The following is a 17,697-nucleotide window of genomic DNA, read 5'->3' as shown; positions in this document are numbered from 1 at the left end:
ACTCTTGCCCAGGACAAAACAAGAACAGACAAATTGTATCGATGCTATTCTTAGCCTTGCAAGCAACTTCCAACATTCAGAAGATAATATTGACATTTCTTCTCCCTGGAAATACAATGATGCCTGTAGATTCAGTGCATGCTGCTGTCGAACACGGAGTTCGGAATAAGACTGTGTGGGCTCCATCAGAATAGCCTACTCTGATAACAAATTGTAGGTCCAATCCTAAACCGTACGAGGTAATTGTACTAAGTCATAATGATTTCTATGACTGGAAAGCTGTACAAAACAAATTTTTGCCTCAGAATGAAATTATAAGAACTAATGGAGAGCCTGTCGTGTTCAAGGATATCAGACGACTGATATTCACCAAGTCATCAGACAATATTGCGTTCTTGTATGACTTGGACGAAATTGCTACCATGCATGAAATTCCTATTGGTAAAAAAAAAAGGCGTTCTAGACAAACTAAAGAAGTCTGCATGCCAAGCCCAGTGTACAAATCACAACTACATTTGCCTGAAGCTAAATCTAAAGACCTTATCGATCTTTGTAAGAAAAATATCATCCCCCGAAGATACCACAAGGAGTATTCTTCATTGCCTCACAAGTCATCTGTTCCTGATGTGTTGGGTGAAACGGATGAAGAGGATGACTAGCAAGACTATGAAGATAATGTGGCATAGTGACAATCAGTTAGAAACACATTTTTGTAAATTTGTATTTCAATATTTCTTCAAGATTTGTGTCTTCCAAAGATACTTACAAGTGATAAAGAAGATGGGACACCAATACTGTAAAAGATAGAGTAATTAGGTGAAATGACAAAAAATAATCTGACCCTCTTTTTTGCCAAGGTCAAATATCAAGATGAATAATAAGAGAGAAACAATTCTGCTTGTTTCTGACTTGTTAGCTGCAACTGATGAAGCAGATGTAAAGTAAAACTTTAATTATTATGTAAATTTGTGGTGTTAGTAAGGCACATTCATTTACTATTTGCTTATCATATAAAATTTTAATGTATCAAAACATTTTTACTTGTGTGAGCTATAATTAAGTGCTTTAGTATCAAGGGACTTATGCTATGTTGATTATACTACAAAACATAAAATCAGGTATGGCAAAAGGTAGTAAACCACAATTAGTGTATTATTTTTAATGTTTACAAAATTATAATTTAATTAACTTATAAATTGTGTTGATTTTTCGAAGCTTCAAGTGTCATTGTGCTACTATGATTCAACATACCAATTAGAAAACTACACAACGTTTACAGTCGTTAATTTTACATGGCAAAAAACTTATTTTGCCTGTCCTGTAAAATTATACATTTGTGGGTTACGACCATTTGCCAAAACACCCTCGAATGCTAGGCATCTCAGATACTTGGTATGCCTTTCAACCAGATTTTTTTTCTTCAATTTTTAACGTATAGGCTTATCGTCCCCGTACCACGTCGATACACATCATAACTATCAACCAGGTCATGTAAAATATCAGGCGTGTAAGCTAATCATAAACGAAATACGAGGCCTTTCTTTTATGTACTTCGATAGTTGTATAACGTTTAAAACAAACAATGACCTATCTCAAGCAGACTTGAAAAGTGTCTCATCACTGCAAGACCTACAGTATGTATATAACCGATTTCAAGCATAAAAATCAACTAACTAAGCATTTTTCATGCTTAATATAGGACCAAGCATCCCTGAAATATGTTACATGCTTACTATAAGACCACGAAGTACTGAACTATAAATTCTTCAGTTCGGATTAAAAACATCAATCATCAAGAACACATATTTTGACATACATTCAAAGATAATGGCTATACAATCAGAATCACATTCAACAAAACGACACATATTTGTCATCTGAAACACTCATTTCGACACACATTAATCATCCAGAACACACTTTAAACAAAAATAACACATATGAACACATATACATCTTATATTACAAATATGGGCATAACAAATTCTGGAAAAATTACAAAAAAAAAAAAAAATCGAAAAAAATTAATTACAAAAATAATGATTAACTCGATCGTCTCCCGTCCTTAGTTCGATATTCGGTCAGTAATAAAAATAACTAAAGCTAAAAATAAATTAGTATTCTGTTTCCCATTACATTTTGTAGAGATATTAATATATCTTTCTCGCTACAAAAAACGACTCGATACAAGATATCTGTCCGACGAAAAAAGAAAAAAAAACATTGTCGCTGTGCCTACCAAGGAAGTCTAATTTAACGATACTTGCTCCAACTGTCTTTGGCTCCAACAGTCATTAGATCCAACTGTTTAGCTCCAAAGGTCATTGGCTCCAACAGCCATTGGCTCCAACCATCTTTGTCTCCAAAAGTAATTCGCTCCAACACTCTTTGGCTCCAACAGTCTTTGGTACCAAGAACTTGGCATAATTACTGGAATGACTTTATTATTACTCTCAATTTTGTCAGTCATTGGTAATGATTTTTTCATATTTAGGTTAGAAATTTTATGACAAGAACTCGGCATTGGTTGGACAGAGATCGAGAAATAAAATAATCACTTTTAAAATTAAAATATAATTTTTTTTTTCAATTTTATAAACATGCATGTAATACAAGTTATCATTGAGTTTAGTCAGCTTCCCTCCATTATTTGAGTATGAAGGATAGTTCTTTGATGTGCGAATAGTTTTACGCACAAAGCGAAGCATGTCGAAAAAGTCTTAACCCGTTGACCAATATGTTAGGATCTTCCCACGATGCAATATCAATTTCTTCTGCTGCTATCATCTTCCTTGCAATGCTTATTAAGATCACTGGAGACTTCTGTTTTAACACCAGCCTCAATGTCTCTTTCTTCATTGACCCAGGTATCATCGCAAGCTAGATCTGAATAATTTATTTTATCACACAATTTCCAATGTTTTGGTTTTAATGCTTCATCACAGTCTTCGATCTGGTTAGCTTCAGGTACATCATCACGATCTTCGATCATGTCAGCCTCAGATGTGTCATCATAGTTTTCGATCGTGTCAGCCTCAGATGTGTCATCATTGTCTTCGATTATGTCAGCTTCAGATTGTTCTCCATTGTTCGCAATTTCATGGAGGCGACTAGAATTTTGTGTAAATATCTTTTCCTTTTCCATGATGGTGCTACATTCTTCGTTAGTTTTAAACTTTAAATAATTACCGAAATCTGGGATAGTATTTTTAGCATTAGCATTTTTACATTCTTCTTAATCATTATAGTCGTCTAATATTTTTCCCTTCATTCCATTTCCTCTGTGTTATAGACCGTCCTCGTTAATTTTAGTCAGCTTAGTTGTACAGGTCTTGTTATGCTTATTCAAGAAATATCTTCGACTAAAGGATTCATGACACTGGTTGTAACTAAATGTTTTTTTGGCAAGGACCCAAAATAAACTAGATTCTCTCATTATGTTTAGAAAATTTTTCAAGGCAAAATCCTAGCCACAGTATTTACAGCGGTGTTTTTGTGTTACAGTTACTGGCAACGAACAAGGATACATGTTAGCTTCTGCGACTATTGCAAGATGCAAACTGAGAGTTTTAAATTGGAACAATTACTTAAGTAGAATTTTTTAAATTGTCATCAGCGAGAGTTAATTTATCTCATACAAGAAACTTGTCGCAAGTAGTTCTGAATTTCAATACAGATGGCTCCACGTGTTGCATAGTGGTAATTTTTATTTTTATGAGTGATACGGGATGTTCCCTCACGATCTTCGCTAGCCATCAAGGAGAAGGAAGTTCGTTTTACATGATAGTGTTTCTCAGTTGTTTTAAGAGACAGTAATCGTCTGGTAATGAATCTTTTTTGTTTGAGTCAAATGATTCCCATCAGTGACGCGAACTTAGATTTTAAAAAAAGGTAAACTTTTCACAGTTTTTCTTTTAGATCTAATATTTTTGAGATATTATCCTTTTTAGTACTTATAAGCATAGTTAATCGTAAGGCGCCTAAGGCAACCATTAAAAATTATGATTATAACAAACATTTTAATTCCACTTATGTAGCTGTAGCCTATTTAAAATGTTACTCCATTTTATATTTTATACAAACCTCTATGGAGTAGGCTAACATTTGTGCTTCGTTATGCGCTTGTCTCTTTGGCGTTACAGTCAGTGAGTCAGTGATGAGCGTAACTATATATTGTATTATTATAGGCTAAACCTGTGTATAGAATTAATTATTTATTAGTAAAATAATCAATATGAAATTTAAATGATAAAGAAAATATATCGATATTGTGAATGGTATTTTAATAAACTGTGTATGATAAGTCAGTGAGGGTACGCCACTGTCCTTCCTCCATGCTTAATTGCTTTTACGCTCGAAATAAAAAATAATAAAAAAATAACTTTTATTCTGCATGCAAATAAATAATAGAAATAAAATAATAAAAAGGACTAGAGTGATATTATAAATACAATTAATAAAGTTAAATAAATAAAAAACATTTAAATGCACTGTATTAAATATTAATATAAATCCGATTATAAAATTAATTATTAAATTTGGTTAGGTAATCAAGATAAATTTCAATTATTAATAAAAATCAATAAACACACTGAATTAAAATAATACATAATAAATTATAATTTGTATTACAGTAAATAATACTTACGGGAACACAACCTGACTTATATAAATACAATTGAAAATACACTTGAAAAAAATTATAAACACAATTTCTATCACTTATATTCACAATAAATAAATTTTTCAAATTATATGGACCAGTATGTAATATCATTCACTAAAATATGTATATGATTTAAAAGCACATATATTTTATTTTATTTTATGTAGCCTTTTTTTATGTTATAAATTATTCATTAATATACACTTTCACTTGACCTGCAACTCTTGATCGTGACAAAGCCACATACAGTTGGTCGTGTGAAGATGTATTGAACAATAAAATATGTATTTCATATTTCATTGCATATGAAGGTGATACCAACAAAAAAGGAAAGATCATTCATCTACCTTATGACATTAATCATGCAAAAACAGAACGACATAAGGGAAGATAATGGGCATATATTATGTAAAGATAATGGTAATGTATATGGGAAGATAATGGTCAAGCACATAATCATTCACAAACGGAATTATACAAATCAATTAACACACAGAATCATACATTTAAGATACTTAACTTGCCGATGATGTGAATGTTAATGGCTTACCCAACACCAAGATGTAGTCAAAATATCATCTTTGCGCCACGGACTTTGTTGCAATGCTAGGAGGTACAGGTTAACAAAGAACAATAAAAATTATATAGCCTACAGATTTACGCGATAATTAAGTCAGTGATGAGCGTAGCTATATATAGGATTGTTTGCTCCCTGACTTTATTGAACAAACTGGAGCTGAGAATGAGTAATTTCGATATGCTAGAGAAGTAAATAGGGTTTTAAAACACTTTGAATTTTTTTTAATTTCTGTTGCTTGATCCTGATGCCTGGACTTTGATGGTATACCTATGCCTAATCAGGGATCGAAACAAGAATGGCAATCGTTCAATGTAATAAATATATTCAAAGGGAATTATATATTTTAAAAAAAATTCTTATTTTTTATTGATAGTCAAGATAGCCTACAAGACAATGTTATGATAGCTGATTATCTGGTGATTGACACTGGTGTACTCAGTGGGTAACAAATGATACAAAATGGCGATCGACACTAGCTAATCTAGCAGACGAAAATAGAACCAATTTGGCGGCCAATTTTACTTCCATGATGTCCCACTAGTATGAGTAACATATGTTGTTATAGGCGCTGGGGGTCAGTTGTGTGGTAAATACTATGGAATAAAGATGTAAAACTTTTGACACATTCACTCGCCAGGGATAGAACTCAACACCTCCAAAAGTAGGAGCATTTTTACTAAGATACTTTTTTCGATATATGTTTGAATTTGGAATTTTTCAATAAATATATGTTCTCGATGGGTCCGAACTCGGGACTCCTAACTCGATAGTGTACACAATACCTTGTTATAAAGTAATTCAGGTGTCAAATTCCAATTGAGGTGCCAAATTTTGGTTGAGTTCCAATGGCTTGTATTTAACTTTTAAAATGTAACATGATCTACTTAGGACATTTCTAGCATCCGACATTTTTGGGGAATATAATGGGAAATGTTTTCCCTATAAACAGGAATTTTCCCCACAAAAAAGGTAACTTTTGTTTAATTTTGGAAATTTTTAATCATTTTTATAAGACTTTTGAAAGTAAAAGATCCCCAGAATCCAATATGGCGACCCCGGGCGGGCCATGGTCAATGACCCGCTCCACGCTCCTGATCCCAGAGCCTGTGGCCGAACACAAGCATACTACTCAGGTGAATGTGGGCTCGTAATTGTGATGTGAAACCAACCGAAATATACCGTCAAGCTGATAATTATGTAAGTATTATTTTTTTAATTCCTTCTTTAATTTGGTATTAATATAGTACATGTACAAACCTGTATTTATTTTGTGGTTGTCAATAGTTTTTGAATATTAGTTACTATAGTAATGTGTTGTGACACTAAAATATTTCTTTTGATCTTTCAAAGCCAGAGTGAATGTAATTATAGTTGGTATAATATATATAATATTTAGTGTACACAAAATAATATAAAAAGAACGAATTGTTCATGGCAACTCCATCACACTTCGCTTTTGACAGTTGAGTGGTCCCATTTGCAAAAAAATAATAATAATAACTTTGTCTTTTTCTTTGGTTGGAAAAAGCTTGTGATAAAATTAAAATCAATGGAAAGAAATATACTGAAAAAAATACTTTCTAGTAGAATTTATTTTGAAATTTTTGGCATCAAATATAGATAGGATTACAAAGTACATTGCTAACCTCTTAGCTGTAAGGTTCTTGGGATTGCCTGTCATGTAGTAATATTCAATGCATGGTTGATGTTGACTGATACTACTTATCAGTCTGAATAGATATTGCTTACATATGTGGTTTTATTGAAAGTGGAAAATTTTCTAGCCATATTAGGCAAAATTTTTCAATGTTTTAATTTTAAGGAATTTTTATATGAATCTGACTAAACTTACTTTTCTACTTTTGTTTGTTTAATTTTAGGTTGTATGATGATTTGATAAGTATTAAGAGGTTTCGCTGTATGTATTAATGTATGTATGTATATATGTAAAACATTATTTAAATGAATGATTGATTATTGTTTTAAAAGAGACTTAAGTAACGGCCTTTTAAGCAAGTCTAGTACGTACGCATTTAAGCCCGTCGGCGTGGGGGACTGTGGCAGGCCCAGTTACAATTGTGTAGCGTATCCTTCATGAGTGAACAGTGTAATCGTAGTCCTGCCAATACAATGTATCGTACAGTGGTTGCATTTTTACTATATGCTTGAAATGACTACATCATAAAATTCTATGAATTAAAAGTCTACAAATTTGCTTAAAGGAAGATTGCATAATCCATTTTTGTGCTGACGGGAATGCCACACGCTTGTAATTATCCTTTAATAAAAGGCATTATATTAAAAAAATACATCTAATCAGTGATAATGTTTACTTTACAAGGAAAATAATATTTTATATTAATAATGTTGCACATGCAAATGTATGTTATGTCCATATAACAGCATAGATAATTTCCTTTTTGTCACGTGTGATAAATAGAGATCCAGAAATTATGGACCAACTTATTGCTTACAGTTTTATTTATCAGCTAATATTTACACTATTGATTAAATTTCAACAATTTAAATGTCCATACAAAAATTAATCACTCCTTCGTTGGTCCACTGTTTACTCTCCCCTCTGGAGCTAGGAAACACAGTGGCTTTCTTTGCTCTGTGTCTCTTACCCCACAACTCAGTCCCAACAGCGCCGCAACTCCTATCCCGATGCTCTAATCCTCGATCATCCGATCTTCGCACGCCAAGACCATCATTTGTTACCTGCTGATACTCGCCAAGGGGTCACTTCACTGACCTCGCAGGTTATCCGACATCTCGTCCCCGCCTTGGAACGTTCTCGTAGCACTTCGAAGTGCTGGAACAATGGCGTCCTAGTCACACCACTTCTGTATGTCTAGGTTAATTTTAGTTCTTAGTGATATTTTCTTAATATTAAGTTCATAGAGTCTTGGAAATAGAGTCTATCTTATTGTGTATCTTGCATTTGTGAGTAAGTAGCGTTGATGTTTCATTACAAAAATAAAATTCTAAAGGTGTTTTTTTATGAATACAGTTTTCACTTGATTTGTTGTTTAGAATGATTTTGACTCCACGCCAAAATCAATAGAATTGGTTGTAGGGTAAAGGAAATCAAAGGATATTTAATCAAAAACTGATTTAATCAGTAAGGTACATTTGTACGATGTACTAACCCCACTTGTTGGATCTACAGTAACGAATTCGACCACATTGGTGGGTTGCGAAGCACAATCCGAGGTTAGTTTATGAGATGTAAACATATCAATGATCGATTATTCACTTATTATACTTATTACACTTTATTATAAAATTTAAATTTAAATGTTATCATAATTTATGTATTCGTATAGTTATCTATGAAAGAACCTCGTGAATAATACCGCAAAAACACATTGTTCTAGAGCACAGACAGATATCTCGAAGTGTATGTGAAGATTGGAATATATTACAATTTAATTTATAAATCGATTCTACATTTAATAAGTTCCAATTTTAATAAAATATCTCACAGAAAATTCTTGTATCTCTCTTATGACACAAAATTGTTAACTTATGACGGCCGAATTTGTGCGTCATAACTTATGTCTAATGGTCGTAATATTAAGGTGTCATAAAATATCGTAAATCAAAATTCTGTGTACGATTTCTTAGCTATGGCGCCGTACAGTTATGACGCGGTAAAATGAGATACGTAACTGACCCTCTCGAGTGTATATCGCTGCTTAGCGATATATTTTCTTCGGCGATTAAACACTTGCCCCCCCCCCCCCCCCCTCCAAAAAAAAAATATTAACTTCAAAACCCTTTTTTACAACACTCTGGAATATGCGCGGGCTTAGTGGCAGACACAGATAAACCATTTCCTACGCCAAACTTAAAGCATATATTTAATTTTAATGGCTACCAGAAAGTTCTCTACCGTCATCCTCCGAACTTTTATATCATTTTACTGGCTTACATTAGGTGCTATGCCATTATGCACCTTAACAGCACCTTTCCTACGCTAAGACTTTATAGCCTGTCATTGTACTAGTTAGCAGCAAGTTTTCTACGCCACTCTCTCAGTTCCTGTGTTATTGTACTGACAAGCAGCAGGTTCCTATGCGATGTGACACTAAACTGGTTTTATTTCAATCTGGCTTAAGAGTTAAAAATTCCGCTCTTTCAGAGCACATATTAGTAAGCAATAATCGGAGTAATAGCCACTGATCTAGTGATCTAGTGGAGGATACGCTACTGACTACTAATGCCATTTTCTGATTTGTTAGTTGGAATGGCACTGTTAAATAAATTAAGAAAGGAGTTAGGCCTACAACACTTGCAGGTTTTTAAGTTCAAATTGTAAGTGAAATAAATCTCCTGGAGTGATTTATTCTTTTCTTTTAATCTCAAGTTGATTTAGAACTGTGTTTTAAAATCATCTTGCTTTCCGTCCACACTCCAGTTGTAAAAACACTTTAATTTGCTCTAACTGTAAAGATTGTGTAATAATGATCTGTAAATATTGTGTAGCTATTGAAACTAAATCCTTATTAAGCGCATAGGGGTACGCAAGATCTGAAAAGGTAATGCAGACTGGCAAATGTATGTTCACTTGTACGTACCTGCTGGAAGTTATTTGGCTGCAGCTTATTTAAACATTGTTTGAACACTGCAGTGTCTCTAGACTAATCACAAATGAATCAAGACTACTTGTTCGTTGCAGCCTGTGAGCGAGTGTCCACACGCGCACAGTCCAAGCCAGAGTGGAAGGATGTGACACGAGACAGACATGCCCTGCACCGCCCTGTGCTCCAGTTGTTGGCAAACAGTTGTGAAGCAGATTTATCTTGTTTTATGTTAAAGAGTTTTAACCCCACAACTATCTGTTGTGTGTTCACGTCCCTCCTATCCTGCCACTCTGTGTAAACATAACTGTAACTTTGTGACTCAAGAGTCGGCTGTTAAGTGCGTTCACAAGTGTCAATTATTTACTGTTAATACATATCTTTGTCCAGAATAGTGCCTTGGACACATCTGTAGGTGAAGCTACTCTCTTAGCATAATACAGTGTTATTGTTCTTATGTATCTAAAGCATTAAATGTTTTTAATCACGGTATCTGCTTATTTAATTTTTACTTGAATTATTTCATACTATTTGCCTTGGAAATGGTAATGGTCTAATTAATTAAATTAATCATGTCGGTTTTAAAATGGTGCGTACTAATTTTATAGTGTTGACATCGGATGTCTGCAGGATAATGAAATACTGTGAGTAGTATATAAATGGGTATCCGAGCGCAAGATTAAGGGTGAGGTCAATGACTGACCACCTATGACGTCACCGCGGCCATTTTTGGTGTAAAATTTTCTCAAAATTCCTAGAAATTTCCCTATTTCGAAGTAAAAATTCCCATTCAGTTGGAAACATAGAAGGTTTATTGTTAACTTTTTTCGTCCAAATAATTTCTAAGGATACGGAGGTATGAAGATGCTGGTTCGAGTCCTGCCGTTGTCCTCGTAGGAAAAGCTTATCTCCTTCAGCACAAATCCATTTTGGCTCCGGAAACCTTGCAGGTTGAAGCACATCATATCTTTATCAATGCTCGGTCGTAACTACATTAATCTCGGAACATTCTCCGATATTTATAGGTAACAGAATTCTCACAAGCTTGTCTCGGTAATTGTACGATGCAAGCCTATCGTGAAGTATTAGACAAAAAACATAGGTGTTTGTTGGAATATTTCCACTCATCGATATCTCGATCCTACAGTCGATGATGTTTGAATTTATTCGATCATCCTGTTTGGATACGTCGAACACCATTAACGGATCCTTGTTCTTGAAACTTCCGGGACTAAGTATCGGTGACTGTCCTCGACCATAGTATGCTTGCTGAAACTTGGCATACATTTGATATGCGAGAAGGAATCTTCCGTTTTCAAAGTCCATGTTCATGTTTACGTTACGTATTTGACAGTTATCGAATACGGAGCGGCTCACTCCTACATTGAGCTGTCTTCCGGTCTGAAGCCCGGCGATAATGTATCTTGGTTTATCCGTAGCGAAGCTGGACTTTACTATCCAATTGATACGCTGACTATGAGGCAAGCCAGGATAAGTTTCCAGGCTCCAGGATCGGAATGGTACATCAATGTTCTTGCCATTTTCTACATTCTTCAGCATCTTGATACGTTCAACCGTGCTCACTTGCACGTGAGGCAGCATCCACTCGATATACTGCAGTGTTAGCGAAACATCCTGTGGATTTTCTGCAGCAGCGACAATTGCATTAATGTGCGTATTGCCTAGAGGCAGTACGAGCTCTTGTTTTGAACTGGAGCTATAAGACCAACGCAACATGTTTTATGTTTACTGAATGAACAAGAAATTCTGAAAAATGTTTTATCATGACCAAGAGGTTTTGAATCAGTATTCATAGCTACTACAGATTTGACTATGCACATTTAACAAAATGACACGTATTCAACAAAAGTAAACAACACACAATACACACTGCACACACACTGGTCACACAGTACACACACTGGACACACAATAAACAATAGCTCCAACAACTTCCTAGTGCTTCAATTGCTACAACAGCATCCACTGCTACAATTGCTCCCAAGCTCCAAATGATCCAATACTCCGACTTCTCCAAGAGCTACAAAGCTCTATTTACTCCAAGATATTCAATGCTCCAATTGGCCAACAGCTCCCCGTGCACCAAAGTTACAAATGCTCCAAATACACCAATACAATTGCTCTTAGTTCTCCAACAGCTAAAAGTGCTCCCAAGTTCCAAGTGCTCCAATGAACCAATTGCTCCAAAAATTCCAAATCTTCAATGCTCCAATTGCTCAAAGAGATACATCAGCTCCTAGTGCTACAAAGTTTAAGTGTTTCAATGCTCTAATTGATCGATAGCTCCAATTGCTCCAAGAGCTCCAATACTTAAAGAACTCTAAAGCTTCAAACTCTCCGCCAGCTCCAAGTACTCCAACATCTCCAACTGCTCCAATCGCTCCAAGTGTTCCAACTGGCCAAAATATCCAATAGCTCCATTTTCTCCATGAGCTCCAAATCTTCAAACTCTCCAACAGCTCCAAGTGCTCCAATCGCTCCATGTGCTCCAAAACTCCAATTGCTGCAATATCTCCATCTGCTCAAATTGCTCCTTCAGCCCCAAGTGCTCCACTACTATAATTGCTCCAATTGCTGTAGGTGCTCCAACTGCTTCATCTAATTTGGCTCCAACTAATTCCAATTGCATTTTGTGATCTAACTTGACTGTAACCATATTCGAAAAAAAAGGAAGCGCAATTAAAACACATTTGGATCACAGTAAAAAATAAAAAGGAAGCACATTCAACGAAAAGGACGCACATTTGGACGAAAATTCAACTATGTAAAATACGATCTCATTAGAATGACTCTGTCCCATCAATCGGTTATGATACTACAGTCTTGTCTACACAAATTTAACGTAAAGGACCTGCATTTACACGAACATTAAACATAGTAGGATACCTTTTCATCAGTAGGATACGAACTCCAATCTACAGTAGACCTCAACTGCCCAAACTGACTTTAGGTCCAGTAGTATTTTCACTTCAACTGCTCCAACGACATTATTGGCTACATGGTTACAAGACTACTTGGCTAGGAAGCTACAAGTCTACGAGGCTACAATTGCTGCAACTGTCATCGACTCAATTGTCTTTTGCTTCAACTGCTCCAGTGGCATTAGGCTATCAAACAATCACTTACAATATTGTGTTTATCAGAAGGACTTTAGACAAAGAATATGTATATATTACTCAGTCGATTACTATGTCTTGGGAAAGCAGAGAAATGCTATAATGTAATACGAGCTTCCTTCTCCTTTATGTCTAGCGTAGCCATCCTTCTCTTGCGATCGTGAGTAAATAGTGAACATCCCGCATCCCACATAATAAAATTAAATAATATGTACTTGACTTAACACGAGGAGACGTGAATTCACAAGAATTGGAACTACTTGTGACAAGTTTTTTTTTTCAAGAAATAAAATAACTCTCGCTGCTGAATAATGCTATTGTAGTCAATTGGATCCATGTATCTTCGAAGCTTCGCAGTCTCGTAGCCATGTAGTCTTGTTTACTGGTAGCTTCGTAGTCTAATAGCCTTATATTCTCGAAATGTTATAGTCTCGTAGCTTCGTAGTCTCGTAGTCGTGTATTCATGTTACCTCGGAGCCTCGCAGACTTGTAGCTACCGTCAAATGGGGATACTTGAGCCACTTCAGAATGTTCAGCTTTGCATAAATGAGTACATTTTAATTTATAAAATACACTGTACAGGTTATATTTTGAGTAAAGCTATATAGAATAGACCCCCATAATGATATATTGCCCGAAGATATTTAAAATTTATTTATATTGATTTTTATGTATGGCTCAAGTTTAACAGGGTTTAGGGTAACTTGAGCCACCCATTCAGAAATACAGTTTGGTACATGTTTGACTTACATTGTCTAACTTTAACCACATAAAATATGATCGTTATTAACAATTACTACTACTATTAAAATTTGTAGATATAATTTTGTTTACATCAAAGGTTTATTAGATAAAATTTAAGGCATTGAATTAACACAAAACTATTATGCAAATTTGGTTATAGATCCACATCATAAATATTGAGATTATTGGCATTCAATTAATACCGTAATCTTAGGTGAGTAGGTAGTTACTACAATACCTACTAACAAGTTCAACCATCACTGTAAAACAACAGAAAAATTACACTTGAATTTATGCCTTCCTCTAACAATGGTAGGGGATGGCAATACCACAATAATGTCTTCCATTTTGAAAGTCCACTGATCATCGACAGCAGGGAAGATAAATGTTTTATCACATTTTGCACTTTTCCTCAACAGTTTACACTGATACTGACCTTGAAGCTCTAAGTAAATTTGACCGACATAGTATTTGTCCACCATTTTGTTTGAAGGGCCAGCAAACTTGATTCTTACCACAACAAAATCACCAACTTGAACATCTCCTGTGTAACTAACTTGGAGCGTATGTTCTTCTGTCGCTCTGGTTACTGAAACTGGAGTATTGCCTTCACCTTCTGAAGATACCAAGTCAGGAGTGTCAGGATCATCTTCTGACTGGAACGATGTTCCGCTTACACTCTTCCCAGGGACAACACTCAGTCTTCTTCGTTTTTGCTTTGGGGTGGAAGTGGCATTTCTAGACTCTCTCAAATAGCTTTCCAATGATTTCGAGAGTCCATCAGAAATAGACATATTCCCAATAGTTGTAGCAGGCAGTTTTTTCAATACTTCCTCAGGATTGTAAGGATAAATTCCGGTCGCTCGAAATCCAGACTTCAAGTTCTTTTCAATTGATGGAGACAAACTCTTTAATGTACTTTTCAGGAGACGTGGAAGGACATCTTTTGGTATAGTTCCCTTGTGTTTCATTTTCCAGTCCATAAGAACTTGACGCCAATGACACTTTAGCGGGCGAAAGAAAGCCACATCCAAAGGTTGACAAAGATGAGTGCTGTTGGGAGGGAGCAGGATGAATCTAATATTGTACTCCTCACATTTTTGGATGACACTGAGAGTCAAATGGCTTGATAGATTGTCCCCAATCAATGCTTTCGGCTGGTCTTTAGTTGCTACCTTCTTGAAGTAGGCCAGTGCAACTGTCTCAAACCAGTCCTCGAATAATGCTGAATCAAACCATCCACTTTTTGAGGTATTATACCTTGCCCCTTCTGGTCCTCCTTCCTGCCATGTGTTATATAAGTGTTCCGCCTTGTAGACAAGGTATGGTGGAAGAAGAATTCCACTTGCTGTCCCTGCGAACATCAAGGAACTGGTCGCCTTACTGGAATCCATGATGCGTTCAGCACGTTTACAACCTCTCCGCACTATGACTTTGGATTTTCCAGGATCATCAACCAAATTAGTTTCGTCATAGTTTATTAACAGTTCAACAGGTATGTCCTGAATTGAATTTTTGAGGTTAGTGAAATATTCCCTCAGTGTTTCCTCATTGACCTGTGCCCTACTGCGCTTGATGTTCTCACTCAGCCTTATGGTGAGGGCATCTTTATGTCTTCCCAAGTAGGAACGACACCAATCTTCTCCAGGAAGATTGTTCTTAAAACGAGATACTGTAACACCTTTTTTGTCCAAATACTGTTTCACAATAAATCTAACATCTAAACATGAAAGGGGAAAGCCCCATTCTGCAGCTGTTATGATACTCTTCAGTAGAACTGCCTCTTCATCTTGTGATAATGCTGGTGGTCTCCCATATGGCTGAACATGAACTCCTTTCAGTTTTCGATTAAGTGTACACCTGTTCACTGAATATTTTTCTGCAGCGCTTCTGATTGATAATTTACCTTCGCTTACTGCTTTCATCGCATCTTCCATCGCTTTATTTGAGTAAGCAGCATATGTACTTCCTGGTTTCCTTGCATGCTTTCTGACCATTCTGGAACATGAAAATGTATAAAAGTAATTAAGTTGAATTTTATAGTCTATAATCTGCACCTAATTACTGGTCAAAATATACCTAGTATGTATTTTAGTAATTATTTGTATGATAATGCTTCAAAAACTAAACAAAATGTGAACATAACATCAGATTTTATATAATTTGCGATTTTCATGCTTGTGGCTCAAGTAACCCCATAAGTGTCACAATTACAAACATTGTTAGCTAAAACAAAGTACATACAAATTAAGCAGGATGTATAAGCAATATGATATCATGCATACACCAATATGTTTTGGAAAAGTAGCCATCAAACAGTAAGCATATTAGTGTTTGTTGTACATAACAAGTTATTTTACTTACTTTTTATGGTATTTTACAAGAAAATACTAAAAACTATGCAGGAAATATGTTAAACACAATTAAACAATATTATCAATTTCAAAGTACCTCTTTAAAATGTGAAGTACTCAGCCATTATAAAAACATATGATTATGTATATTTTCAGCAGAGCTACCAACATGAAAAAAAAACTAATCTTAAATGGCTCAAGTTTCCCTGCTGTCTCAAGTATCCCCATTTGACGGTACGTAACAAAGTAGCCTTGTAATGTTATAGCCAAATGTCGTTGAAGCAGTTGGAGCCATTAAATATATTACCTAAATATTTTATTATATGTAAAGAAGCTTTGAAATATAAACACTAAAATTAAGAAGAGTATATGGTGGCCTTTAGGTTACCTATAGAAAATCATTAAAAAGAATTACTGGATCTAAAAATTGCATTTGAAAGAATTACACTTGCTTGAAGATTAAAATGTAGCTATATAAAACTAATATTCTTAATTTAAATATGCAGTTACCATTTAAAACATGCTTTATTATGGGGACCCCAGTTTTTTTTTGGAATCCACATTTTCAACACTCCAACTTTTTAACTGGTAATTGCGGAAAAGTTACAAGTTACTGCTGTGCATTAAATCCCCGAAGAGCATCGAAATAAATTAAAATTTTTAAACACTAGATGAAGTTTAAAACGAAATACCGTTTTTAATAATATGCCTAATTTTATATGTAACTCCCATTTAAGGCAATGTAAACAATGGGCTGACCTACTACTAGCGCCGTTAGTTTGCAGGCCGCCGTGAGCTTCGCTAATCGGACGGCGAATGAAGGTAAGTTGTCAGCAACGAGCATTACTCCTGGTTGCCAGGCATATCTATATAACCGTGGCCGATTCTTGACGCTACCGGAATAATTCCGCTACCGGATTAATCCGCGAGTTTCATTCCGGTAGAGAGTTAAAAACCAATTCTTGAAATTGCTGTAGTGGCTACCGGAATCAACATTGTCGGGTCAACGAAAAGTCTTTACGGAAGTGTGGCAACGTTGTTTTAACTGTTGACGTCACTGGTAGAAGGCCAATCACAATGAGGAAAGGTAAATTTCCCGTGGAAGTGGGTGAATACTGAATGTTTTGTTTTGGTTACTCTTTGCAAATATCCTCGTGTTGGTATAGCTATAGGGGTGTAGGTTGAAGATCTACTTATCAAATTGAAATGAGCTGTAAAGTTACGGCCGAACAACGGGAAATTTTGCTATCATTCATGGGAAAAAATAATTTAATCCTGAATTTACCAAGAAACGTGCTGATAGTTTGTGGCAAGAATTTTATTAAAATTTACAATTCTTATCCCTTAAAAGTACTCGTTTTTTAGTTTATTGTTTCTGCTTACTTGATAGAATTTAAAATTCTTATCACTTAAAAGTAATCATTTTTTAGTTAGTTTCTGCTTACTTTGCCGCAACTTTTTATGTTAGTGTAAAATTTGAGGTGAAAATAAATTTTATGCGGTGTTTCTTGATTCAGCAAGCAATTGTGAATGTGTACATTAAGATTTTTATAACTGCAAGTCAATACAAAATTATAAAATTTTATGAACATCATCTGGCAATTATCTCATGGTGCGGGGGGAAATGGGT

The 17,697-nt window shown here is 35.1% G+C and overlaps 2 protein-coding genes across 2 annotated transcripts in view; one reads left to right on the top strand and one right to left on the bottom strand.

The window, feature by feature from the left end:
- The window catches only part of LOC134542736 (uncharacterized), a 123,400-nt gene extending 113,076 nt beyond the window's left edge, over nt 1-10,324 (top strand). The window contains exon 11 of the mRNA XM_063387233.1: nt 9,931-10,324. The gene's annotated coding sequence lies outside the window, so the exon portion shown is untranslated. The remainder of the gene's footprint in view (nt 1-9,930) is intronic.
- A 3,233-nt stretch (nt 10,325-13,557) lies between these two features.
- LOC134542599 (uncharacterized) lies at nt 13,558-16,208 on the bottom strand. The gene is made up of 2 exons (XM_063386980.1): nt 16,078-16,208; nt 13,558-15,711 (listed from the first exon to the last, which is right to left on the bottom strand). Exon 2 carries the CDS (start codon nt 15,708-15,710, stop codon nt 13,971-13,973), a length of 1,740 nt encoding a protein of 579 aa, XP_063243050.1. The 5' UTR covers nt 15,711; nt 16,078-16,208; the 3' UTR covers nt 13,558-13,970.
- Between the last annotated feature and the right edge of the window lie 1,489 nt (nt 16,209-17,697).

The sequence above is a fragment of the Bacillus rossius genome, assembly GCF_032445375.1.
Source record: "Bacillus rossius redtenbacheri isolate Brsri chromosome 9 unlocalized genomic scaffold, Brsri_v3 Brsri_v3_scf9_1, whole genome shotgun sequence".
NCBI lineage: Eukaryota > Metazoa > Arthropoda > Insecta > Phasmatodea > Bacillidae > Bacillus > Bacillus rossius.
The sequence above is the reverse complement of the archived record's forward strand: the minus strand, read 5'-3'. Positions and strand labels throughout refer to the sequence as shown.